General features: G+C 53.2%; 1 protein-coding gene across 1 annotated transcript in view; it reads right to left on the minus strand.

Annotated features, from left to right (window-relative positions):
* Window positions 1-346: 346 nt before the first annotated feature.
* Window positions 347-27933, minus strand: part of LOC102932107 (IgGFc-binding protein-like) — a 97752-nt gene continuing 70165 nt past the window's right edge. The window contains 30 exon segments of the mRNA XM_043535588.1: window positions 347-388; window positions 1409-1608; window positions 3316-3886; window positions 4013-4608; window positions 5370-5931; window positions 7674-8272; window positions 9635-10208; window positions 11409-11740; window positions 12311-12452; window positions 12850-13049; window positions 13972-14314; window positions 14316-14383; window positions 14386-14548; window positions 15092-15192; window positions 15195-15239; window positions 15242-15373; window positions 15376-15435; window positions 15438-15635; window positions 16619-17180; window positions 18923-19521; window positions 19655-19677; window positions 20887-20957; window positions 20959-21062; window positions 21065-21461; window positions 22657-22752; window positions 22755-22862; window positions 22864-22991; window positions 23562-23703; window positions 24101-24300; window positions 25234-25807. Coding sequence (XP_043391523.1) covers window positions 347-388; window positions 1409-1608; window positions 3316-3886; window positions 4013-4608; window positions 5370-5931; window positions 7674-8272; window positions 9635-10208; window positions 11409-11740; window positions 12311-12452; window positions 12850-13049; window positions 13972-14314; window positions 14316-14383; window positions 14386-14548; window positions 15092-15192; window positions 15195-15239; window positions 15242-15373; window positions 15376-15435; window positions 15438-15635; window positions 16619-17180; window positions 18923-19521; window positions 19655-19677; window positions 20887-20957; window positions 20959-21062; window positions 21065-21461; window positions 22657-22752; window positions 22755-22862; window positions 22864-22991; window positions 23562-23703; window positions 24101-24300; window positions 25234-25807 — 7932 coding nt within the window.

Here is a 27933-nt window from a genome sequence, read left to right on the forward strand (position 1 = left end):
CTTGTATAGCTGTCGATCACATCCCCCCGTAGCCGTCTCTTTTCTAAAATGAACAGTCTCAGTCTTTTTCATCTTTGTGTAGAAGCTGTTCCATCCCACTAACCATTTTTGTTGCCCTTCACTGCACCTTTTTCAATTCTAATATCTTTTTTGAGATGGGGCAACCAGAACTGCCCTCAGTATTCCAGTTGTGGGCATATCAGGACTTTATATAGTGGCATAATTATATTTTCTGTCTTACCATCTACCCCTTTCCTAATGGCTTCTAACATTCTGTTCGCTTTTCTGAGAAGTTTGGGTGGATAGGGGTGAGGAGAAGGGACAACATTCAGGGAAGCGTCTGAGTTTACTCTGCAGTGAAGATGTCCCCCAGGGGACCAAACCTCAACTGGAGAGCAGAGAACCCCAAAGAGTTTACAAGGGGGAGAGGGGAAACTGTGGCCAAAGAGGTGACATGATTTCTCCGAGATCATTGCAGAGCCAGGAACTGAACCCAAGTTTAATTCCTAGCCCAGTGCTCCAATTACCCTGCAACTGTTGCCTTTGATAAGAAATGGGCAGTAATAATAACAACACCACCCAGCTCTTCTATAGCTCTTTGCATCAGTGCACCTCAAAGTGCTTTACAAAGGAGATCAGTATCGTTCTAAGATGGGGAAACTGAAGCACAAAGAGGGGTAGTGTCTTGCCCAAGTTCACTCAGCAAGCTAACACTCTTCCTTTACCTGTGATTTCAACAGAGACAAAGGGACATGACCCAATTAAGGCTGGAAATCAGACAAAAGTTGCCAACCATAGGAGGAGGGAGGTTCTGGAATGGCCACCCACCAGGAGGAATGGGAGCAAGCAACCTGACTGGGTTGAAGATGGAACATGATAAGTTCATGAACTTTCTAGACAGGAAAGGACCTCTATCCCATTCCCCATCCTCCAAGCCAGGCACTTACCCTAACTGGGGTCAGGATTAGACCTGCAGCCCCCTAGAGGGGAAAGGCAGTATGTCCCATTCCCTACCCCCCTTAAGCCAGCCAGTGTCCCACGCTGGGCCGGATCATAGCCAGCGCCCTCTAGTAGGGAAGGGCTCCATATCCCATTTTCCATCCAATCCCTTGGTTTTCCTGTGATGAATCCCTAGTTCATGGCATAGTTTCATTTCCACGCGCACGGATCACACAGGGCAGGTGTTTGGATGCTCATCTAACCAAATGCCGCTCACTGCAGCAGAAATCACATGGGTGACTGAAGGCAGGACCTAGCTGTAGGTTTTGTGTGTCACTGCACTGAAGGGCACAGACACACAGTCACTGTGACTCCCAGTGGGAAGCTGGGACAATCCCACACCTACAAGGGCATCCGATGCAAAATGACAGTATCCAGGACGACAGCCGACTCATATCCCAGCACCCACCTTGATATAGCGTCCGTCGCGCACGCAGCCGCATCCTTCCATGGACGTGCACGTTTCCCCATTGAATGCGTAGCCGGCTTCACACTGGCAGCCTTCAAAGCATTTTGCAGTGCACTGGGCAGGGGAGAATAAGCCAGCGCAGGTGAAATCACAGGATCTAGTACACAGCTCATAGTGGCTGTTGGCCGGGCAGGTGAAAGCTGGAGAGAGAGAAGTAAAGGATAATGAGGGATGAAAAACTGATTCCACCACGGGCATAGTTATTAGACCTGTGCGAATAACAGAGCTGGCAAAATGTTTGGGTGAGGCAGAATTTTTGCAGAAAAATGCATTTTTCATTTGGGTCAAATTCAATGAATATTTTCAGATGGAAAAAGCATGTTGGTTTTTTTTATAGTTAAGATGGGATTTTTTTTCCAACTTTTCATTTCAAAACAGAATTTTGTCTCCAAATTTGGCCAATTAAAAACAAAATCACACACACACACACACACACTCACGTGAAAGCCATACCAAAATGGTGGAGCTGAAACGAAAAACTTGGCCAAAAAATTGTTTCAAGTCAACCCAAAATGTTTCAGTCAATTCAAAATTATTCTTTTTCGTCAAGTTTTCCAGTGAAAAGAAAACATTAGAAAAAAAAGTGGTTTCAGTTCCAGTCAACCCAGGTGTGGAAGTAGATAAAGGGAATTTGGATGCAGGCCTCTGAAATGAGCAGGAGTCAGGCTAACTTTAGCTTTAATAACGCGAGATTTGTAGAAGCGGGGATAGTGCGAAGCGAGTGGAAAAGAACTGTGAAAGAGGCTGTCGTGACCTTGTATTAGATAAGACTAGAATGCCGACTATAAGAGAAATGGTAAGAAAAATAAGATATCGTGAAGGAATATGTCTAAACAATATGCAGTTGTTGCTTATTATTGTCTGTAATAAAGGTATAAATACTTGCTCTCATTGTTTATCTGGGAGAGACCTGCCTAGGTGGGGGAAACCCTGTGTCCTAGTGCACTCTCTCCCTCTGTGCAATTGCTTGAGATAATAAAGTGGATCTGATTTGCTGCACCCAACCAGAGAGTTAAGAACTGTGTTTTTTGCCAACACAGGTTTTTGGGAGGGATTGTCCAGCTCAGCCTCTGAACAAAACAATCTGTGAATCGCTCCCCTGTGGTGATTGTTTGTTCTCTGGCTGTGTTGAAATCGAAACATAAGGATTTTTATTTCTTTTTCTTTTTCAGGGTTCTTTTAACCTTTAACAATCAGAGTAAAATTTAAAAAGTCATTTCAAATAAAAAAAATCAGATCATTTCAGTTTTTCCAGAACTTTTTTTAACCATAAGAATTCAGCAAATTTGACAGAAATTCTCCAAACGTTTCAGTCAGTCAATCTAAAGATGCATTTTTGGTGAAAAAAAGATTTATGTGAAACATCTCATCCTGGGGCGATTTTCTGGTTTAGAGCTCATCTGACCACTAGGGGAGTCATTTTTCTGACTGCACGCTGGAGGCTGGGTTTATATACTGACTGGTATGCTGTACCCTCCGCCCCCCAACGGCACGGCCCCTCTCGCCCAGCGATGGAGTATGGGGGCAAACATTGACTCCCGTGGAAGAGTGCCTTCTGCTAAATCATTCACACGGCAGCCCTTCCTAGCACTGCTCTGGGGGGCCGGGGTCAGCACTGACTCGAGGGGAGACTGTCTAGTACTGAGCCTATATCTACACGACAGCAGCTACAGCAACATAGCTACCGCACTGCAGCTCTACTCCATCCCGTCCCCTGCAGCATGCAACCCACCAGCTACTGACCCCTCCCAAAGGCATCTGACGGGCAGAGAGATTGTGACACCATGTCACTATCTGCAAATACAGCTGAAGATAAGAGCAGGCTGTAGGTTGCTCTGTAGACTTACGGCAGAAGGAGGCCGTTCTCCAGGCTCTGATCTTGGCCCCAGCTGCCTGGCACGCGGCCGCGTAGGCCTGGAGGCTCCGGCAGAGGGTCTCTCCCGCCCCATTGGCAGCACACATGTCATAGAGACAATAGTTGAAGTACTCGGCGGGGCTGACCAGCGAGTGACAGTCTCTGAAGGGACCCGAGGTGGCTCTGATCAGCCCACAGGAGCTCTCGACCTGGTACTGCGCTGTCTTGGCTGCATCGCAGACTGGACACCTCTCACCACAGCCATCGGTGCACGTGGCACCATCAACGGGCACCTTCCAGGAGGCTCCGAACTCATCCGCGTTCTGGGCGCTCTTCCCACTGGGCAGCAGGAAGTCGTCATTCTTGTCGCCGTTGAAGTTGCCGCACAAGCCGCATACGTGTCCCTTGTAGGAGCTGGGGATGGAGACTAGGACATAATAGGAGGCGTCATAAAGGACTTGGAGGCCAGAGGCAGATCGGACAATGAGGTTGTTCCCCTCCTGGTTGATCTGAAGTTTCCCCTCGTCCATAGCCAGTGGGAGAGTGTAGAGCTCCCCGTCCACCTGTGCCAATGAGAGGGAAATTCACCCATCACTAGTGGGGATTCAGCAGCTGTGTCCTGGTTACACACACACACACACACACATCACTCTAGGCTACAATGAGAGTAATCTCAAACAGGGACTTACCGTGACTTTCCACTTCCTTCCCCTCTCCATGGTGATGGTGTAACCATGAACAGAGACCACCACCATCCGTGCCACTGACACTTGGCCATTACCGTAGCTCTCATTTTCTACCACCACGGAGAAGTTTGCCAGCCCAGCGTCACTGCTGCAGACTCTGGCTAAGCTGTAAGTGCAAGTGCCCTGGAAATCAAAGGCCTGTCCATCAAAGGTCAGATAGTGAGGGTCACCAGATGCTACACATTTGCCGTAGCCCGTGGCGTGGCAGCCCAGGACTCCGTTCTCCACCCTGCACTGCTCGTTGGCTCCACAGGAGGCCTCCTGGCACTCAACGATCCCGTCGTCTTGGCACCGGCACCGCTGCCGGCAGGTGGTGCTGGCGTAGAACTCCTCTCCCTTCCTGTAGTACGTGCCCTGGTGCGCACAGCCGCACTGCGCGACGGGGACGCACCGGTCTCCGCTCAGGAGGAACCCGGCGTCACAGAAACACCCTTCGGCACAGGGAGCGTCACAGCCGTCCGGCGCCGAGAGCCCATGGCAGGTGGCAGGGCAGCCGCTCCCACAGAGCTCGTAGTGGGAGTTACGGGGGCAGGTGGGGCCTGCAGGAGAAGATCAGAGGGAACGTGCAGATGCGGGTGAGAGAAAGAAGAAATGTGCAGGTAAGTGGAAAGAAATCTCTCTCTATTCATATCACTTACAATAGGATTGTTCTGGGGGGCTGGGAGCCAGGACTCCTGGGTTCTATTCCTATTTCTGGGAGGGGAGTGGAGGGGCTGGGAGTCAGGACTCCTGGGTTGTATCCCAGACGTGGAAGGGCGGTCAGGTCAAGAGGGTTAAAGCAGTGCGGACTGGGAGCCAGGATTCCTGGGTTTTCTTTCTGACACTTGGAGGGGCGTTTGGTCTAATGGTAAAAGTTGCAGACAAAGGGATGTGTTCCAAGTTGAATCCCAAATTCTGGCAGTGGGCTGCTGTGTATTGTTCAGTGACGGAGGACTGGGAGTCAGTACTCCTGGGTTCTGCTACTGGCTTCTCGTGTCACTTTGAGCAAATCACTTTAGTTCTCTCTGCCTCCGTTTTCCTGCACCCTGATGGGAAGGATGAATTGTGTTTGCAAAGTGTTTCCAACCCCCTGGGAGAAAGGTGCTGGCAAGGGGACAGGATTACGTTACTATAGAATAAAGTTAAAGCACAGCCGAGGAGGTGACCCTTGCTGTCCATGACACTGGAGGAAAACGACTGCAAGATGATAACTCTATAGAGCCATTGACACACGGCTGAGCTGTTCTGAGCCCACCCTGAGGAGGGCGCTGCACATGCACAATAGCCAGTTCATAAATTACATTCAATTAGCAACACTCACTGCAGAATGAGGCCGATCTCCACTGCCCTATCCGGATGCCCCCGGCCTGGCAGGCCGTCACGTAGGCGCTGATGGCACTGCAGAGAGCATCCCGGAGACCCTTGTACTGGCAGGTGTCAAAGACGCAGTCGTCGAAGAAAGGGGCTGGGTCGATGACTCCGTGGCACTCTCTGAACGGTCCGTCCCCTCTGGTGATGACCCCGCAGTACCGATCTCCCTTGTAGGGTTGTCTCTGAGCCTCACTGCAGACCAGGCACTTCCCAGTGCAGCTGTCTGAGCAGCCCGGGACCTCCCCCACCTTCCAGCTCTCTGCGAACTGGACGGCGTTGGCTGCCCGTCTCCCGTCTCTCATGGTCAGGTCGTCACTGGCAGTTTGGTTGTTGTCACCGCACAGGCCGCAGAGGGCGTTGGCGTAGGTGTTGGGCACAGTGACCCGGACCAGGCTCCCGTCGAAGGTCACCCTCAGCGCGAAGGTGGTCTTGATGAGGACTTGGGCTCCGCTCACGTAAGCCTGTAGCTTCTCCTCATGGTAGAAAGGCAGGGCCACAAAGACTCCGTCCACCTGGAACAGACGCGGCAGGGCCGGGGGTTAATTTTGAATGAATACTGCAGGCAGAAGGTGGGGACCCAGGACTCCAGGGTTTTACTCTTGGCTCGGGGAGGGGTGGGGAAAGGAAGGGAAGGGAAGAAATGGGGGGGGGGCCTAGTAGCTTTGAGCAGGGGAGGCTGGGAGCCAGGACTCCTGGGTTCTATCCCCCGTTCTGGGAGAGGAGTGAGATCTGGTGGGTTAGGGCAGAGGGGGATGGGAATCAGGTTTCCTGGCTCCTATCCTCAACTCTGGGAGGGCAGTGGTTGGAACACGGTGGCTGGGAGCTAGGACTCCTGGGTTCTAACCCCAGCTCTGGTCAGGGAGTGGGTCTAGCGATGAGAGCAGCTTTGCAGGACAGGTTCACAAAGAGCCTGTCTATCTGGAACACGCGTCTTGGGGATGGTCTGAATTCCCAATTACACGAAGGCCTGCTCTACACTAGTAAATTAGGTCAGCATCACTATCGCTCCGCGGTGTGAAAACTCCACACCCTGACCCACGCAGTTAAACTGACCTGACCCCTGCTGTAGACGTTGCTAGGTCAACGGGAGAATTCTCCTGTCAACCTAGCGAGTGCCTCTTGTGAAGGTGTCTTACCTACACCAATGGGAGAACGCCTGCCATTGGCATTGGCAGCCTCTTCACTGAAGCGCCGCAGCTACGGCAAGTCCATTGTGCCACATTAGCCGTTTATTTGGAAACAGCCCTAAGACTCTCTCACACCCCTTGGGCAGTGTAAATGCAGTTGACTCCAACTTTCTGCTGTCAGATACCTGGAAAGGGCCTTCGCGCAACAGAAGTCAGGATCAAGTACTTTAGTGGAGGAAGCTTTTAGGGTGTTGACTCCCCTGGAGTCAATGGGGCCAGATCCCCAGCTGGTGGGAATTAGCCATAGCTCCTGTGGAGGGAATGGGACCTGATCCCCAGCTAAATGAGTGAGTCAGCTGAATGCACAGCAGTTACAGTGGCAAAACGGCCCTGATGGGGAGGAGAAAATCCTGCCCTATATATTCACAAAGAGGCACTCAGTTCCTTCCCACACACCCACCACCAGCTCAGTGTACAATGGACGCAGGTCTCATTTCTGCAACAGGGAGAGAAATAATGGGTAATGTATCATCAACAGCAAGAGTTCCTGCTCACAGCTCCCCGAGAAGTCATAGAATCATAGAATATCAGGGTTGGAAGGGACCTCAGGAGCTCATCTAGTCCAAGCCCTTGCTCAAAGCAGGACCAATCCCCAACTAAATCATCCCAGCCAGGGCTTTGTCAAGCCTGACCTTAAAAACTTCGAAGGAAGGAGATTCCACCACCTCTCGAGGTAACGCATTCCAGTGTTTCACCACCCTCCTAGTGAAAAAGTTTTTCCTAAGAGCCAACCTAAACCTCCCCCACTGCAACTTGAGACCATTACTCCTCGTTCTGTCATCTGCTACACTGAGAACAGTCTAGATCCATCCTCTTTGGAACCCCCTTTCAGGTAGTTGAAAGCAGCTATCAAATCCCCCCTCATTCTTCTCATCCTTCTTGTAGTGTGGGACCCAAAACTGGACACTAGTACTCCAGATGAGGCCTCACCAATGTCGAAAAGAGGGGAACGATCACGTCCCTCGATCTGCTGGCAATGCCCCTACTTATACAGCCCAAAATGCCATTGGCCTTCTTGGCAACAAGGGCACACTGTTGACTGTAGTCCTGTGGCTCTCCGTCCCTACCTTGATCTTGCGGGGATATTGCTGGCTGACAGTGATGTTTCTACCGTAGACCTCCAAGGTCACCTCTTTGGTGTAGGACACGGCCTTGCTGCCGCGGTTGTTATTCTCCACCTTGATGTTGAATGGGGTGAGCGTGGGGTCCTCGGAGCAGACCCCAGCCAGAAGGTAGATGCAGGTGCCCATGAAATCGTACTTTTTCCCATCAAAGGTGGTGTAGTGAGGGTCCCCGGAGGCCGTGCAGGTGGAGTAGCTGATTGGGGAGCAGCCACGGACCCCGTTGATCACGGCGCATCTCTCGCTGGCCTTGCAGCCGGTCTGCTGGCAAAGCACCATGCCCAGGCTGGGATCACATCTGCACCGAGAGCGGCAGTTCTCATCGGCCCAGAACTCCTCGTTGGGTTTGTAGTAACGGCCATTGTAGTCACAGCCACAGCTCTCCACGGGGACACACTGGCCGGCACTCAGCACGTAACCGTTGTCACACTGGCAGGTCTCAACGCAGGGCTCCCGGCAGGAGGAGGGGGCAGTTCGGTCAGAGCAGCTGGCCGGGCAGGCGTTCCCACAGTCCTCGTAGTGGCTGTTCTCAGAGCAGGGCAGGACTGGGAGGGGGTCAGAGAGGGGGAGATTTAACATCACAGGAAATGAACTAAAAACACCTGCTTAGATGCAGCAAGAGCTAGAGAGAAATTCTAATGTGCAATCGGCATCCTCTATATCACAGGCCCGATGTACAAGCAGCCACACTAAGGCCACCTCTGGAGTACAGCACAGGGAACAACCCCCTTGGGCAAAGGAGTTTGCTAGCTGGGAGAGCAGGGAAATGCTCTCTTTGTATAGAAAATCCAAGAAAATCTGCAAAGTGCACCCTGAGCAGATGAGACCTCACTGGTCAAGGCCTCCTCTGGAACCTCGCCCACGCCAGATGACCTCAGACTCAGCACACGTCCCGCGGAAGTGGAAAGACTCAGGAGATCCTACTGGGTTGGGACCCTGTATTTTCAGGTAGTATTTCGGATGGGTCCATCTTTCCATTGCTTTCTGATCCATCCCTCTCTTCCAGCCACTTCACCCACCAAATCCATCTATTCTTCACTTACATTCCTCTTACACCATGCTGACCACCCCTTCTTTGAAGTGCGGAAGTGAGATTTTCTTTACATTACATTGTAATAAATCTTTGTCGTTGCCTCCATCTAATTGACGTGTACATCCAGGAGTATCTATATCTGTCTAATCTAGAACCTAATCATAGAATCATAGAATATCAGGCTTGGAAGGAACCTCAGGAGGTCATCTAGTCCAACCCCCTGCTCAAAGCAGGACCAATCCCCCAAGTTTTGCCCCCGAAATGGCCCCCTCAAGGATTGAACTCACAACCCTGGGTTTAGCAGGCCAATGCTCAAACCACTGAGCTATCCCTCCCCCCCGTTTAGCCAGCCGTCCCTCTGGCTCAGCATCTAATCGACCAATCTTGACCTCTAATTGACTTTATCCCCCGCGCACCTAATCCATTTATCCATCCATTAAATCTCTTTATCTCTCTATCCATCGAACCCACCTATCCATCTATTACATCCATTTAATCTCTCCATCCATTTTGTCCACGTATCCTCCATTGAATCTATTTAATCACCCAATCCATCTAATCCATCTACCAATCTATTAAACCTGTTTCATCTCCCTATTCATCTAATCCATCCTCCTAACTATATTTGGAGACTCTTCCTTTCTCTCATCTAATCCAATCTATGAAAACCATGTGTCCATCGATTCTTAATCTAGCTAGTCTCTTATAGGGACTTCTCTAGCCCACATCCCCATGGGGTCTAGTTGCCAAGGTGCAGGATCAAGGCCTGGTGTCTGCCCTGACACTCCGCCCACTGGCCATCTCCTCAAGCAGCACAGTAACTCTAGTCTAACTGCTGCTTTTGTCAATAAGAAAAACAAACCACCGAGCTCACCGCAGCCGGACGGTGTCCTCCAGTCATAGACGGTGATGCCCTGTTTCTTGCAGATGGCTGCGTAGGCCTCCAGCGCCTGGCACAGGATGTTCTTGGCTCCCCCGTTCAGACACACGTCGTAGATGCAGCTGTCAAAAACGTCCTCGGGGCTCACTTTGCTGTGACACTCTCTGAAGGGCCCACCCGGTGCTTTGCTGATCAAACCACAGTATTCGTCGCCCCCGTAGATCTCCTTCCTGCTCTCATCACATGTTGGGCAGTTCCCTTTGCAATAATCCCAGCAGAAAGGGTCTCGGTCTTTGACTTTCCAGCTCCTGGCCCACTCCACGATGGAAGAGACTCGGGTGCCGTTGGGTGACGTCATGTCATCTCCACGGTTTTGGTTGAAGTTCCCACAAAGGCCGCCCATGGCCCCATAATAGCTGCTGGGGAGGGTGATGATCAGGTGCCAATTCCAGTCATACGACACCTGCAGACCAAAGTCTGTCTGCAGGATAGCACTGAGACCGCTCTGATAGAGCTTGATTTTACCGTCTTCCAGGGTCACTGGCAAGCTGGTGGTCACGTCATTGATCTAGAGATAGGAGGAAAGAACCAACGGTTATTTCTCTTTTCATCTCACCTCTTACAAGAGTTCTGCTCCTCTGGGACAAGAAAGATTAGAAAGCCCCAATTAAGCACTTGAGTCCTCAGAGATCAAATGTTCTCTGTCCAGGGGATCTGACTGTGGAATGAATTCCCAGTGCAGATTAGATAAATCCAGAGTGTGACCTGGACTCCCCTTTAATAAAGCTTCCCGACAAGAACGACAATGATATTCACAGCTTGAAACCCGCCCAACTCACCACAAAATCCTACTGCAAGTGGAGATTTTTCTACCCCAAAAAGAGGAGAAAAGCCAGAAGCTCCATGGATTGGAGCAGAGAGTTTACTCTGGGTCAGTACATGTTATGTAGAGGATGGTTGGCTCCTATGGTGATGGGCGGCAGTACAAAACCAAAGAGCTAGAGAGAGAGAGCGAGAGAGTTGTGGAAGGAAGACAGGAACTGCTTAGCCTGTGTGGCCTGGAGGGACCCCGCGACATGGGGAGACTGGTAGAACAAGAGTTCTGGGGGACCTAGGCTGACTGGGGGATCCTATGAGGTCCATGGAGGCAAGATTTCGATCTTGTTTCTTTTCATGGCCACTTTGAGATCACAAAAAGGGGATTTTCTTTCTGATAATCTGGAAACATTTCTATTTTAAAATTTCTAAATATCATTTCTTTTTTAAAAAAGAAATACCTATTTCAAAACAAAGGACCTGATTCAGCAGAAATTCTTGAAAAAGGAACAAACAAAAGTACTGGCCCATTTGTATGAATGGAAGAAAAGAGATGTTGACATTTTCCAAAAGAAAACTGGTCTTCAACCAGCACAGAGAGATAGATAGCTGTGCATGGGGATGGATCGATGGAGAAAAAGCAGATGTGCATGGTGATAGATTGAGAACTGGCTTGATGTGTATAGGCTGGGTGGAGAGAAACAGAGATGTGTATGGGGACAAACAGAGGGACGGATAGATGTGTATCCTGACAGATGGATTGACAGATTTGTCTTGGACTGGATGGTAAGATGGATGCATATGTACGGGGAAGGAGAGACAGAGATATAGACAGATGGGTATGCGGATGGATGGATGGATAGGTAGATGTGTATGGGCATGGATGTACCTATAGGGAGATATTTTTATTCCAAATGTAAGCTCTCCAATCATTTTTGCACTTTGTACTCACTCTGATTTTCCCAACTTCCTTCTTGTAGATGGAGATGTTGTAGCCATAGACGTAGACGTTGGTCAGGCGCACGTAGGAGACAGCCTGGTTGCCTCCCCTGTTGTCGTTCTTCTCATCGATGGTGAAGGGCACCAGGGTGTTGTCGCTCCCGCAGTACTTGGCCAGGGTGTAGGTGCAGGTGCCCTGGAAGTTGAAGTTCAGCCCATCGAAGGTGTGATAGTGTGGGTCCCCCCAGCCCCAGCAGGTTCCAATGAAGTTGGGAACGCACATCGCACGGCCGTTCTGGACCTTGCACGTCTCCTTGGCCCGACATGTCAGGACTTTGCAGGGATCTGAAAGGAGAGAAATCCCAGCAAACTGTGAGAGTGAGGGTTAGGGGGGCAGGGGAGCTCGGTTCAGCACAGGCCCAGTTACACACCCAAAGCCATTCGGAAGAGGGGCCAAACAGAGAGGAGCCAACGGGAGATGGTTTCCTGTAAAAGCTCTGCCTGAGTAGGGATTAAGTAAATAGGTCAAGTAAGGACCTCAACCTTTGACCAAAGCGGCAGGCCCAGAGGATACTTTTCTTTACCTCTTGACAGTCAAGTGCCTGGTCCAAAGCCCAGGAGAGAATCAATGACTTGATTTGACATAGCCTGCCGCCCAGCCCATCGGCTCCAACCCAGAGAACCCATCATGTAACCTATCCCCACCCCTCCCAGAGCTGTGAATAGAACCCAGGAGTCCGGGCTCACAAACCCCCCTGCTCTAACCACTAGTCCCCACTCGCTTCCTAGATCTAAGGATGGAAACTCTACTCTGCGCCAGCTCCTCAACTGTCCTGACTCCACTGAGGCTGCTCTAAGGACTCTCTATCTCTGCGTTCACCTCTCTTCTTGTTTAACTCTTGCACTCTCTTTCACCTCTGTTGATGCATTGCATGACTCCGTCTCTGATCTGACAGGTTTCATCCCTGGTGCAGCTGTGGGCTTCACAGGTCACCCCTTGGGCAGGAGTGCAGGTGCAGCTTTGCTGGCACTTGTTGGTCAGAACCGTCTCATTAGGCTGTTTGAAAAAAGGGAAAAGAACACAATGTAGCCCGGGCAAAGGTAGTTTTTCAGTGCGGAGATGTTCATTTACAGGGAGGCCATATCTGGTACTAGAACTGAGTGTCTTATCTCCCAGTCCGCAGCCGCTCTACTCCACTTGGCACGACTGCCTTCCCGGAGCTGGGGAGAGAACCGAGGAGTCCTGACTTCCAGCTCCCTGCTCTAACCACTAGACTCCACCGTCCTGCCACTGACACGGTTCATGGAACCAGGATTCTGCCATTAGTGCCTTTCAACAGAGATTCATGTATTGCCGTTGGCAACCGACAATGGTCTGATCCAACATGGCTGACGAGAGCAGGGCGGGAAGGAAGTGTCTGGATAGGAGTTAATACCCCAGAAGGGGGCAGTACCTTGTAATATATCCCCTTCTTGAAGCACCCACAGCTCTGCAGAGCCACGCAGCCCTGGCCATCGAAGAGGAAGCCGTCATCGCACTGGCAGCCTTCGGCGCAGGTGTCTGGGCACTTCCTGGCGTCGGTGATCCTGGCACAGGTGGTGGTGCAGAGGTCGGCGCACACCTCGTAGTGACTGTTGGCCGGGCAGCGCAGAGCTAAAGCAGAGGAAGAAGCAACTGATGGCTGGAGAGATCTCAGCCCACAACTTAGAGCAGGGGCGGGGCAAACTTTTTGGCCTGAGGGTTTTGGAAATTGTATGGAGGGCTGGTTAAGGGAGGGGGCGTGGCCCCGCCGCCACCCGCTATCCACGCCCCCCTGCTTCTGGTCCCCTGACAGCCCCCTCCCACCCTGGACTCCTGCCCCATCCAACCTCCCCTGTTCCCTGACGGCCACCTTGGGACTCCTGCCCCATCCAACCACCCCTTCTCCCTGTCCCCTGTCTGCCCCCAGATCCCCCGTCCCTGACTGACCACTGCCGCCCCAGCCAACCCCCCCTCCTTCACGACTGCCTCCCCCATGAGAGCCCGCCCCCATTCAACCCCCCTGTCCCCCGACCACCACCTCGAACTCCCCTGCCCTCTATCCAACCCCCCCGCTCCCTGCCCCCTTACTGCGCTGCCTGGAGCACTGGTGGCTGCCGGCGCTACAGCCACGCTGTCTGGCTGGAGCCAGCCACCCACCACACAGCACAGAGACCGGGTCAGGCTGGGCTCCGCAGCTACGCTGCCCCAGGAGCTCACCGCCCTGCCTTCCAGAGCAAGGCGCCGGGCAAGCCTCCCGAGCCAGGAGCTCAGGGGCCAGGCAGGAGGGTCCAGCGGGCCGGGTGTGGCCCACAGGCCATAGTTTGCCCATCTCTGGCTCAGAGGGACAGACATGAAGGAGAGGAGAATCTGACAGGGACGAGAGGACCAGGTCACCTTTATAAGGGAACATGACCTTGTTGGTTCCCACCCAAAGGAGTCTCTGAAGAAGCCCAGAGGCCTGGAATGAGATACCTAGAATCGCTCTCCCCGCCCCCCAGCGGGAGGGGAGCGAGTGGGATAGGCCCTTGTGCTACACCAGCATCGCGGCACTTACGGCAGAAGGAGGCGCTCCTCCAGGGCTGGATGGGGGCCCCGGCCTCTTGGCAGGCCGTCACGTAGCTGTGGATGCTCTGGCACAGGACCTGGGAATCCCCGTTGCCCAAGCACACATCATACAGGCAGTTGTTGAAATACACGCTGGGGCTTGACCGCGCCGTGGCAGGAGGCGAAGGGGCCGTCGGGGGCCGTGAGCAGCCGCAGTAGTTGCGCTGTTTGAAGAACTCCTTCTTCGTCTCCTTGCAGACTGGGCAGCTGTTCCCGACGCATCCGTCCTCACAGGCCACCCCCGGATCGAGGACTTTCCAGGCGGAACCAAAGGCTGCCACGTTAGGGGCCTGCGCTGCCATCGGGGAGCAGGAACTCGTCGTCCCGACGCCCGTTGTAGTTCCCGCACAGGCCGCACGTCTGGCCCTGTAGTTCCCTGGGACAGTGACTCTGGCATGGTAAACCAGGTCGTAGCTCACGGTGAGGCCAAGTCAGTTTGCCACAAGGACGTTTCCCGGCCGTGCTGATATGCTCGGAAGCTGCCCATCGGCCACGATCACAGGCAGGTTGTGGAACACCCCGTCCACCTGGAAGACACAGAGTATTCCCTGTGAACCGGGGCAGTGGATGTTGTCGGGGTGGGCTATGGGCACAAGATAGGGTCTCAATGACACCTGGGCAAATCTGTTGTGACTCCACTGAACTCAATTAAATTATGGCCATTTCTGATCTCACTGACCCCAAGGGAAATCCACGGTCACCTGTTCCAGTGTAATGGCATCAGGGCCCAATTTTGATCTCAGATCCCTCGGCTTACTCTGCAATCGTCCACTGAGCGTAATATGCTGAGGGCTGCATTATGATCTCACTTGTCCCAGAGAAATCCAGGAGCGATTCTGCTTTCTTCAGTGGGATGCCTCTAGACTGGCACTGGTGCCAGTAAGGTCAGGATCAGAACCTGAATGTCTGACCCCCTCCTGCCTGTGCGCTCCTAATGAGTGACCCAGGAGACAAGTGCCCCTTCCATTGGCCACATCAGTGGGGCTGCCCCATTGCAGGAACATCTTGAGCAGGACTTACCATGATGAGCCCCTTCCTGTTCTGCAGCAGGTAAGCGTGAGCCCGTAGACCTCCACGGACACCAGCTTGGTGACAGACACCTTGCCATTGCCCCAGGCCTTGTTCTCCACCTTCACGGAGAAGGATGTTCAGGTTCCCGGCGTCAGCGCAGGTCTTGGCCAAGGGTGTAGGTGCAGGTGCCTTGGAAATCGAAGGCGACTCGTCGAAGGAGTGGTAGTGGGGGTCTCCGGCAGCAGAACACGTTGCAGATACCGACGGGTGGCATTTCCGGACGCCATCCGCCACCTTGGCACTGCTCGTTGGCTCCACAGGAGGCTCCCGACACTGGACGACCCGTTGTCTTGGCACCGGCACTGCTCCCAGCAGGAGGCGCTGGAGTAGAACACCTCTCCTTCCTGTAGTACGTGCCCTGGTGCACACAGCCGCACTGCTCGATGGGGACGCACCGGTCTCCGCTCAGGAGGAACCCGGCATCGCAGAAACACCCTTCGGCACAGGGGGCATCGCAGCCGTCCGGCGCCGAGAGCCCGTGGCAGGTGGCAGGGCAGCCGCTCCCACAGAGCTCGTAGTGGAAGTTACTGGGACAGGTGGGACCTGTAGGAGAAGGGCAGAGGTAACGTGCAGATGGCTGTGAGAGAAAGCTTCTTAAATTAATGCACCACCAGAAGAAAATGTGCAGGCATCACTTACAATCGTGTTGTTCGCGGGAACTGGAAGCCAAAACTCCTGGGTTCTAGTCATGGTTCAGGGCGGGAAGGGGGTTCCCTGGCTTAGAGCAGGGAGGGCTGGGAGCCAGGACTGCTAGGCTCTGTCATTGGCTCTGGGGGGACAGTGGCGTCTAGTGGTTAAAAGCAGGGGAGATTAGCACTCAGGACTCCTGGGTTCTATTCCTTGCTGTGAGCAGTCAAAGGGATCTAGCAAATCAGAGCTGGAGGGCTTGCAATCAGGTTTTCTGGGTTCTATTGCCAGCTCTGGGAAGGGATTAGGATCTAGCAGCTTAGTCCCAGAAGGGCTGGGAGTCAGGACTCCGGGGTTTTCTTTCTGACTCTTGGAGGGGCGTTTGGTCTAGCGGTAAGAGCTGCAGACAATGGGGACGTGTTGCAAGTTGAGTCCCAAATTCTGGAGTGGGCTGCTGTGTAACGTTTAGTGATGGAGGACTGGGAGTCAGGATAACTGGCTTCTGCCACTGGCTTCTCGAGTGACTCTGAGTTACTTGCTTTAGTTCTTTCGGTGTCCGTTTTCCTGCACCCTGACGGGAAGGACGACTCGGGGGTTGGACTAGATGACCTCCTGAGGTCCCTTCCAACCCTGAGATTCTATGATTCTATGATTCTAGTGTTGGCAAAGTATTTCCAACCCCTGGGAGACAGGTGACAGCAAGGAACAGGATTACATTGCTATAGCACAAAGATAAAGCAAAGCTGAGTAGGTGACCTTTACGGTTGGCAACACTACTGCAAGCTGATAGGTGTGTAAGGCCAGAGACACACGGCTGAGCCCTTCTGAGCCCCCTGCAGAGGGTGCTGCACATGGAGACTAGCCAGTCCTTAAAGCAGATTCTAGTAGGTGACACTCACTGCAGAACGAGGCCGATCTCCACTGCCCTATCCGGATGCCCCTGGCCTGGCAGGCCGTCACGTAGGCGCTGATGGCACTGCAGAGAGCATCCCGGAGACCCTTGTACTGGCAGGTGTCAAAGACGCAGTCGTCGAAGAAAGGGGCTGGGTCGATGACTCCGTGGCACTCTCTGAACGGTCCGTCCCCTCTGGTGATGACCCCGCAGTACCGATCTCCCTTGTAGGGTTGTCTCTGAGCCTCACTGCAGACCAGGCACTTCCCAGTGCAGCTGTCTGAGCAGCCCGGGACCTCCCCCACCTTCCAGCTCTCTGCGAACTGGACGGCGTTGGCTGCCCGTCTCCCGTCTCTCATGGTCAGGTCGTCACTGGCAGTTTGGTTGTTGTCACCGCACAGGCCGCAGAGGGCGTTGGCGTAGGTGTTGGGCACAGTGACCCGGACCAGGCTCCCGTCGAAGGTCACCCTCAGCGCGAAGGTGGTCTTGATGAGGACTTGGGCTCCGCTCACGTAAGCCTGTAGCTTCTCCTCATGGTAGAAAGGCAGGGCCACAAAGACTCCGTCCACCTGGAACAGACGCGGCAGGGCCGGGGGTTAATTTTGAATGAATACTGCAGGCAGAAGGTGGGGACCCAGGACTCCTGGGTTTTACTCTTGGCTCGGGGAGGGGGGGGAAAGGAAGGGAAGGGAAGAAATGTGGGGGGGCCTAGTAGCTTTGAGCAGGGGAGGCTGGGAGCCAGGACTCCTGGGTTCTATCCCCCGTTCTGGGAGAGGAGTGAGATCTGGTGGGTTAGGGCAGAGGGGGATGGGAATCAGGTTTCCTGGCTCCTATCCTCAACTCTGGGAGGGCAGTGGTTGGAGCACGGCGGCTGGGGAGCTAGGACTCCTGGTTCTAAACCCCAGCTCTGGTCAGGGAGTGGTGGTCTAGCGATGAGAGCAGCTTTGCAGGACAGGTTCACAAAGAGCCTGTCTATCTGGAACACGCGTCTTGGGGATGGTCTGAATTCCCAATTACACGAAGGCCTGCTCTACACTAGTAAATTAGGTCAGCATCACTATCGCTCCGCGGTGTGAAAACTCCACACCCTGACCCACGCAGTTAAACTGACCTGACCCCTGCTGTAGACATTGCTAGGTCAACGGGAGAATTCTCCTGTCAACCTAGCGAGTGCCTCTTGTGAAGGTGTCTTACCTACACCAATGGGAGAACGCCTGCCATTGGCATTGGCAGCCTCTTCACTGAAGCGCCGCAGCTACGGCAAGTCCATTGTGCCACATTAGCCGTTTATTTGGAAACAGCCCTAAGACTCTCTCACACCCCTTGGGCAGTGTAAATGCAGTTGACTCCAACTTTCTGCTGTCAGATACCTGGAAAGGGCCTTCGCGCAACAGAAGTCAGGATCAAGTACTTTAGTGGAGGAAGCTTTTAGGGTGTTGACTCCCCTGGAGTCAATGGGGCCAGATCCCCAGCTGGTGGGAATTAGCCATAGCTCCTGTGGAGGGAATGGGACCTGATCCCCAGCTAAATGAGTGAGTCAGCTGAATGCACAGCAGTTACAGTGGCAAAACGGCCCTGATGGGGAGGAGAAAATCCTGCCCTATATATTCACAAAGAGGCACTCAGTTCCTTCCCACACACCCACCACCAGCTCAGTGTACAATGGACGCAGGTCTCATTTCTGCAACGGGGAGAGAAATAATGGGCAATGTATCATCAACAGCAAGAGTTCCTGCTCACAGCTCCCCGAGAAGTCATAGAATCATAGAATATCAGGGTTGGAAGGGACCTCAGGAGCTCATCTAGTCCAAGCCCTTGCTCAAAGCAGGACCAATCCCCAACTAAATCATCCCAGCCAGGGCTTTGTCAAGCTGACCTTAAAAACTTCGAAGGAAGAGATTCCACCACCTCTCGAGGTAACGCATTCCAGTGTTTCACCACCCTCCTAGTGAAAAGTTTTTCCTAAGAGCCAACCCTAAACCTCCCCCACTGCAACTTGAGACCATTACTCCTCGTTCTGTCATCTGCTACCACTGAGAACAGTCTAGATCCATCCTCTTTGGAACCCCCTTTCAGGTAGTTGAAAGCAGCTATCAAATCCCCCCTCATTCTTCTCATCCTTCTTGTAGTGTGGGACCCAAAAACTGGACACTAGTACTCCAGATGAGGCTCACCAATGTCGAAAAGAGGGGAACGATCACGTCCCTCGATCTGCTGGCAATGCCCCTACTTATACAGCCCAAAATGCCATTGGCCTTCTTGGCAACAAGGGCACACTGTTGACTGTAGTCCTGTGGCTCTCCGTCCCTACCTTGATCTTGCGGGGATATTGCTGGCTGACAGTGATGTTTCTACCGTAGACCTCCAAGGTCACCTCTTTGGTGTAGGACACGGCCTTGCTGCCGCGGTTGTTATTCTCCACCTTGATGTTGAATGGGGTGAGCGTGGGGTCCTCGGAGCAGACCCCAGCCAGAAAGTAGATGCAAGTGCCCATGAAATCGTACTTTTTCCCATCAAAGGTGGTGTAGTGAGGGTCCCCGGAGGCCGTGCAGGTGGAGTAGCTGATTGGGGAGCAGCCACGGACCCCGTTGATCACGGCGCATCTCTCGCTGGCCTTGCAGCCGGTCTCCTGGCAAAGCACCATGCCCAAGCTGGGATCACATCTGCACCGAGAGAGGCAGTTCTCATCGGCCCAGAACTCCTCGTTGGGTTTGTAGTAACGGCCATTGTAGTCACAGCCACAGCTCTCCACGGGGACACACTGGCCGGCACTCAGCACGTAACCGTTGTCACACTGGCAGGTCTCCACGCAGGGCTCCCGGCAGGAGGAGGGGGCAGTTCGGTCAGAGCAGCTGGCCGGGCAGGCGTTCCCACAGGCCTCGTAGTGGCTGTTCTCAGAGCAGGGCAGGACTGGGAGGGGGTCAGAGAGGGGGAGATTTAACATCACAGGAAATGAACTAAAAACACCTGCTTAGATGCAGCAAGAGCTAGAGAGAAATTCTAATGTGCAATCGGCATCCTCTATATCACAGGCCCGATGTACAAGCAGCCACACTAAGGCCACCTCTGGAGTACAGCAACAGGGAACAACCCCCTTGGGCAAAGGAGTTTGCTAGCTGGGAGAGCAGGGAAATGCTCTCTTTGTATAGAAAATCCAAGAAAATCTGCAAAGTGCACCCTGAGCAGATGAGACCTCACTGGTCAAGGCCTCCTCTGGAACCTCGCCCACGCCAGATGACCTCAGACTCAGCACACGTCCCGCGGAAGTGGAAAGACTCAGGAGATCCTACTGGGTTGGGACCCTGTATTTTCAGGTAGTATTTCGGATGGGTCCATCTTTCCATTGCTTTCTGATCCATCCCTCTCTTCCAGCCACTTCACCCACCAAATCCATCTATTCTTCACTTACATTCCTCTTACACAATGCTGACCACCCCTTCTTTGAAGTGCAGAAGTGAGATTTTCTTTACATTACATTGTAATAAATCTTTGTCGTTGCCTCCATCTAATTGACGTGTACATCCAGGAGTATCTATATCTGTCTAATCTAGAACCTAATCATAGAATCATAGAATATCAGGCTTGGAAGGAACCTCAGGAGGTCATCTAGTCCAACCCCCTGCTCAAAGCAGGACCAATCCCCCAAGTTTTGCCCCCGAAATGGCCCCCTCAAGGATTGAACTCACAACCCTGGGTTTAGCAGGCCAATGCTCAAACCACTGAGCTATCCCTCCCCCCCGTTTAGCCAGCCGTCCCTCTGGCTCAGCATCTAATCGACCAATCTTGACCTCTAATTGACTTTATCCCCTGCGCACCTAATCCATTTATCCATCCATTAAATCTCTTTATCTCTCTATCCATCGAACCCACCTATCCATCTATTACACCCATTTAATCTCTCCATCCATTTTGTCCACGTATCCTCCATTGAATCTATTTAATCACCCAATCCATCTAATCCATCTACCAATCTATTAAACCTGTTTCATCTCCCTATTCATCTAATCCATCCTCCTAACTATATTTGGAGACTCTTCCTTTCTCTCATCTAATCCAATCTATGAAAACCATGTGTCCATCGATTCTTAATCTAGCTAGTCTCTTATAGGGACTTCTCAAGCCCACAATCCCCATGGGGTCTAGTTGGCCAAGGTGCAGGATCTAGGCCTGGTGTCTGCCCTGACACTCCGCCCACTGGCCATCTCCTCAAGCAGCACAGTAACTCTAGTCTAACTGCTGCTTTTGTCAATAAGAAAAACAAACCACCGAGCTCACCGCAGCCCGGACGGTGTCCTCCAGTCATAGACGGTGATGCCCTGTTTCTTGCAGATGGCTGCGTAGGCCCTCCAGCGCCTGGCACAGGATGTTCTTGGCTCCCCCGTTCAGACACACGTCGTAGATGCAGCTGTCAAAAACGTCCTCGGGGCTCACTTTGCTGTGACACTCTCTGAAGGCCCACCCGGTGCTTTGCTGATCAAACCACAGTATTCGTCGCCCCCGTAGATCTCCTTCCTGCTCTCATCACATGTTGGGCAGTTCCCTTTGCAATAATCCCAGCAGAAAGGGTCTCGGTCTTTGACTTTCCAGCTCCTGGCCCACTCCACGATGGAAGAGACCTCGGTGCCGTTGGGTGACGTCATGTCATCTCCACGGTTTTGGTTGAAGTTCCCACAAAGGCCGCCCATGGCCCCATAATAGCTGCTGGGGAGGGTGATGATCAGGTGCCAATTCCAGTCATACGACACCTGCAGACCAAAGTCTGTCTGCAGGATAGCACTGAGACCGCTCTGATAGAGCTTGATTTTACCGTCTTCCAGGGTCACCGGCAAGCTGGTGGTCACGTCATTGATCTAGAGATAGGAGGAAAGAACCAACGGTTATTTCTCTTTTCATCTCACCTCTTACAAGAGTTCTGCTCCTCTGGGACAAGAAAGATTAGAAAGCCCCAATTAAGCACTTGAGTCCTCAGAGATCAAATGTTCTCTGTCCAGGGGATCTGACTGTGGAATGAATTCCCAGTGCAGATTAGATAAATCCAGAGTGTGACCTGGACTCCCCTTTAATAAAGCTTCCCAACAAGAACGACAATGATATTCACAGCTTGAAACCCGCCCAACTCACCACAAAATCCTACTGCAAGTGGAGATTTTTCTACCCCAAAAAGAGGAGAAAAGCCAGAAGCTCCATGGATTGGAGCAGAGAGTTTACTCTGGGTCAGTACATGTTATGTAGAGGATGGTTGGCTCCTATGGTGATGGGCGGCAGTACAAAACCAAAGAGCTAGAGCGAGAGAGCGAGAGAGTTGTGCAAGGAAGACAGGAACTGTTTAGCCTGTGTGGCCTGGAGGGACCCCGCGACATGGGGAGACTGGTAGAACAAGAGTTCTGGGGGACCTAGGCTGACTGGGGGATCCTATGAGGTCCATGGAGGCAAGATTTCGATCTTGTTTCTTTTCATGGCCACTTTGAGATCACAAAAAGGGGATTTTCTTTCTGATAATCTGGAAACATTTCTATTTTAAAATTTCTAAATATCATTTCTTTTTTAAAAAAGAAATACCTATTTCAAAAACAAGGACCTGATTCAGCAGAAATTCTTGAAAAAGAAACAAACAAAAGTACTGGCCCATTTGTATGAATGGAAGAAAAGAGATGTTGACATTTTCCAAAGAAAACTGGTCTTCAACCAGCACAGAGAGATAGATAGCTGTGCATGGGGATGGATCGATGGAGAAAAAGCAGATGTGTATGGTGGTAGATTGAGAAATGGCTTGATGTGCATAGGCTGGGTGGAGAGAAACAGAAATGTGTATGGGGACAAACAGAGGGACGGATAGATGTGTATCCTGACAGATGGATTGACAGATTTGTCTTGGACTGGATGGTAAGATGGATGCATATGTATGGGGAAGGAGAGACAGAGATATAGACAGATGGGTATGCGGATGGATGGATGGATAGGTAGATGTGTATGGGCATGGATGTACCTATAGGGAGATATTTTATTCCCAAATGTAAGCTCTCCAATCATTTTTGCACTTTGTACTCACTCTGATTTCCCAACTTCCTTCTTGTAGATGGAGATGTTGTAGCCATAGACGTAGACGTTGGTCAGGCGCACGTAGGAGACAGCCTGGTTGCCTCCCTGTTGTCGTTCTTCTCATCGATGGTGAAGGGCACCAGGGTGTTGTCGCTCCCGCAGTACTTGGCCAGGGTGTAGGTGCAGGTGCCCTGGAAGTTGAAGTTCAGCCCAATCGAAGGTGTGATAGTGTGGGTCCCCCCAGCCCCAGCAGGTTCCAATGAGTTGGGAACGCACATCGCACGGCCGTGTCTGGACCTTGCACGTCTCCTTGGCCCGACATGTCAGGACTTTGCAGGGATCTGAAAGGAGAGAAATCCCAGCAATCCGTGAGAGTGAGGGCTAGGGGGACAGGGGAGCTTGGTTCAGCACAGGCCCAGTTACACACCCAAAGCCATTCAGAAGAGGGGCCAAACAGAGAGGAGCCAACGGGAGATGGTTTCCTGTAAAAGCTCTGCCGGAGTAGGGATTAAGTAAATAGGTCAAGTAAGGACCTCAACCTTTGACCAAAGCGGCGGGCCCAGAGGATACTTTTCATTACCTCTTGACAGTCAAGTGCCTGGTCCAAAGCCCAGGAGAGAATCAATGACTTGATTTGACATAGCCTGCCGCCCAGCCCATCGGCTCCAACCCAGAGAACCCATCATGTAACCTATCCCCACCCCTCCCAGAGCTGTGAATAGAACCCAGGAGTCCGGGCTCACAAACCCCCCTGCTCTAACCACTAGACCCCACTCGCTTCCTAGATCTAAGGATGGAAACTCTACTCTGCGCCAGCTCCTCAGCTGTCCTGACTCCACTGAGGCTGCTCTAAGGACTCTCTATCTCTACGTTCACCTCTCTTCTTGTTTAACTCTTGCACTCTCTTTCACCTCTGTTGATGCATTGCATGACTCCGTCTCTGATCTGACAGGTTTCATCCCTGGTGCAGCTGTGGGCTTCACAGGTCACCCCTTGGGCAGGAGTGCAGGTGCAGCTTTGCTGGCACTTGTTGGTCAGAACCGTCTCATTAGGCTGTTTGAAAAAAGGGAAAAGAACACAATGTAGCCCGGGCAAAGGTAGTTTTTCAGTGCGGAGATGTTCATTTACAGGGAGGCCATATCTGGGACTAGAACTGAGTGTCTTATCTCCCAGTCCGCAGCCGCTCTACTCCACTTGGCACGACTGCCTTCCCGGAGCTGGGGAGAGAACCGAGGAGTCCTGACTTCCAGCTCCCTGCTCTAACCACTAGACTCCACCGCCCTGCCACAGACACGGTTCATGGAACCAGGATTCTGCCATTAGTGCCTTTCAGCAGAGATTCATGTATTGCCGTTGGCAACCGACAATGGTCTGATCCAACATGGCTGACGAGAGCAGGGCGGGAAGGAAGTGACTGGATAGGAGTTAATACCCCAGCAGGGGGCGGTACCTTGTAATATATCCCCTTCTTGAAGCACCCACAGCTCTGCAGAGACACGCAGCCCTGGCCATCGAAGAGGAAGCCGTCGTCGCACTGGCAGCCTTCGGCGCAGGTGTCTGGGCACTTCCTGGCGTCGGTGATCCTGGCACAGGTGGTGGTGCAGAGGTCGGCGCACACCTCGTAGTGACTGTTGGCCGGGCAGCGCAGAGCTAAAGCAGAGGAAGAAGCAACTGATGGCTGGAGAGATCTCAGCCCACAACTTAGAGCAGGGGCGGGCAAACTTTTTGGCCTGAGGGCGGCATCGGGTTTTGGAAATTGTATGGAGGGCTGGTTAGGGGAGGAGGGCGTGGCCCGGCCACCACCCGCTTTCCACGCCCCCCTGCTTCTGGTCCCCTGACAGCCCCCTCCCACTCTGGACTCCTGCCCCATCCAACCTCCCCTGTTCCCTGACGGCCACCTTGGGACTCCTGCCCCATCCAACCACCCCTTCTCCCTGTCCCCTGTCTGCCCCCAGATCCCCCGTCCCTGACTGACCCCTGCCGCCCCAGCCAACCCCCCCTCCTTCACGACTGCCTCCCCCATGAGAGCCCGCCCCCATTCAACGCCCCTGTTCCCCCGACCACCACCTCGAACTCCCCTGCCCTCTATCCAACCCCCTCACTCCCTGCCCCCTTACTGCGCTGCCTGGAGCACTGGTGGCTGCCGGCGCTACAGCCACGCTGTCTGGCTGGAGCCAGCCACCCACCACACAGCACAGAGACCGGGTCAGGCTGGGCTCCGCAGCTACGCTGCCCCCGGAGCTCACCGCCCTGCCTCCCAGAGCAAGGCGCCGGGCAAGCCTCCCGAGCCAGGAGCTCAGGGGCCGGGCAGGAGGGTCCAGCGGGCCGGGTGTGGCCCACAGGCCATAGTTTGCCCATCTCTGGCTCAGAGGGACAGACATGAAGGAGAGGAGAATCTGACAGGGACGAGAGGACCAGGTCACCTTTATAAGGGAACATGACCTTGTTGGTTCCCACCCAAAGGAGTCTCTGAAGAAGCCCAGAGGCCTGGAATGAGATACCTAGAATCGCTCTCCCCGCCCCACAGCAGGAGGGGAGCGAGTGGGATAGGCCCTTGTGCTACACCAGCATCACGGCACTTACGGCAGACGGAGGCGCTCCTCCAGGGCTGGATGGGGGCCCCGGCCTCTTGGCAGGCCGTCACGTAGCTGTGGATGCTCTGGCACAGGACCTGGGAGTCCCCGTTGCCCAAGCACACATCATACAGGCAGTTGTTGAAATACACGCTGGGGCTGACCGCGCCGTGGCAGGAGGCGAAGGGGCCATCGGGGGCCGTGAGCAGCCCGCAGTAGTTGCGCTGTTTGAAGAACTCCTTCTTCGTCTCCTTGCAGACTGGGCAGCTGTTCCCGACGCATCCGTCCTCACAGGCCACCCCCGGGATCGGGACTTTCCAGGCGGAACCAAAGGCTGCCACGTTAGGGGCCGCGCTGCCATCGGGGAGCAGGAACTCGTCGTCCCGACGCCCGTTGTAGTTCCCGCACAGGCCGCACGTCTGGCCCTGGTAGTTCCCTGGGACAGTGACTCTGGCATGGTAAACCAGGTCGTAGCTCACGGTGAGGCCGAAGTCAGTTTGCACAAGGACGTTCCCGCCGTGCTGATATGCTCGGAGCTGCCCATCGGCCACGATCACAGGCAGGTTGTGGAACACCCCATCCACCTGGAAGACACAGAGTATTCCCTGTGAATCGGGGCAGTGGATGTTGTCGGGGTGGGCTATGGGCACAAGATAGGGTCTCAATGACACCTGGGCAAATCTGTTGTGACTCCACTGAACTCAATTAAATTATGGCCATTTCTGATCTCACTGACCCCAAGGGAAATCCACGGTCACCTGTTCCAGTGTAATGGCATCAGGGCCCAATTTTGATCTCAGATCCCTCGGCTTACTCTGCAATCGTCCACTGAGCGTAATATGCTGAGGGCTGCATTATGATCTCACTTGTCCCAGAGAAAATCCAGAGCGATTCTGCTTTCTTCAGTGGGATGCCTCTAGACTGGCACTGGTGCCAGTAAGGTCAGGATCAGAACCTGAATGTCTGACCCCTCCTGCCTGTGCGCTCCTAATGAGTGACCCAGGAGACAAGTGCCCCTTCCATTGCCACATCAGTGGGGCTGCCCCATTGCTGGGTTCAGCCCCATGGGAACATCTTGAGCAGGACTTACCATGACGAGCCCCTTCCTGTTCTGCAGCAGGGTGAGCGTGAGCCCATAGACCTCCACGGACACCAGCTTGGTGACAGACACCTTCCCGTTGCCCCACGGCACATTCTCCGCCTTCACAGCAAAGGATGTCAGGTTCCCAGTGTTGGTGCAGGTCTTGGCCAGGATGTAGGTGCAGGTGCCTTGGAAATCAAAGGCAACCCCATCGAAGGAGAGGTAGTGGGGGTCTCCAGCAGCAGAACACGTTGCGGATCCGACAGGCTGGCATTTCCGGATACCATTCACCAGCTTGCACTCCTCATTAGGGCGGCAGGACAACCCCTTACACACCACGTCTCCGCTGGCCTGGCACACACACTGCTCCTGGCACGTTGGGTGGAAAGGTCTCCCCAGCCTTATAATAAAATCCCAGGTAGACACAGCCACACTGGGATATAGGGACAACACTCATCACCGCTGAGCACAAAGCCCTCATCGCACACGGCAGCCTTCCCAGCATTGGGCAGAGCACTGAACTGGGGCGTAGAGGCTGCTGCAGGTGGACTGGCAGCCCTGGGCGCAGACCTCGTAGTGGCTGTTTTGGGCACAGGAGAGACCTGCCATTGAAACAACAAGACTTTAGCATCCCAAAAAAGAAAACGAGATGGATTCTGAACTATGTAACAATGTAAGGGCTGAAGAAGGGAGCCTGATGACAGCCCTGGAGAATGGAGTCTGTTGGGTGCAGTATAGGAAGCTGCCGGGCAAAATTCCTTCATACTGTGCCTTGCTAGTATGTCGTTGCAGGACCCCTTGAGAGAGAAGAGTTCAGTCTCCATGGCCCGTTCAACTCTTGACCTTTTCTAACACTGGCAGCTCAGGTGTATTTATCTCCAGTTATTACCGTGAGCTCTGTGACAGGCTCATTTGTACAATAAGGACCTGCATAAGATTCACATGCTTATGAAATACAGGCCCTATATCCCATTCCCTGGACAACCCACACTGAGTCAACTTCTCGCCCCCAGGCAGGGCCTGGATTGGAAGTCGCACCTTCTAGGGGACAGGCCCCAAATTCCATTTCCCTGCCTGTGAGCCAGTCCGTTCCCTGTCTTGGGGTCAGATCAGAGCTGGTGCCCCCTAGAGGGGAAAAGCCCCATATCCTCTCCCATGTCCACCCTGAGCTGGCCAGTCCCCCCACCCTGGGGCTAGATCAGAGCCCGCACCTGCTAGGGCAGAAACAGCTCATATCCCCTTCCCTGAACAACAACCAACTTGTCTTGCCCTTGAGCAAAGACCCTGTTTTCTTTCTGTCGTGCATTAACTTTCATCACAGAAGACAGTCCCAAGCTGCTTCCACTTACTGCAGAAGGAGTTGGTCCTCCAAGAATATATAGTCACCCCGGCGGCCTGGCAGGCTGCAGCATAGCTAGTGATAAGCTGGCATATCACAGCTTGTTGGCCTTTGAAGAAGCAATAGTCGTACACGCAGTCTTGGAAGTAGCCCTCGGGGTCAACTTTGCTGTGACACTCTTGGAAGGGGCCACTCTTGTCTAGGAGGATCCCGCACTCCCCATTCATCCCTCGTTGGCGTCTCTCAACAGCTTCTAGATCTGAGCACTCGTCCTTGGCAATCTCCACACA

Source organism: Chelonia mydas, chromosome 24 (genome assembly GCF_015237465.2).
Source record: "Chelonia mydas isolate rCheMyd1 chromosome 24, rCheMyd1.pri.v2, whole genome shotgun sequence".
NCBI classification, from domain to species: Eukaryota; Metazoa; Chordata; order Testudines; family Cheloniidae; genus Chelonia; species Chelonia mydas.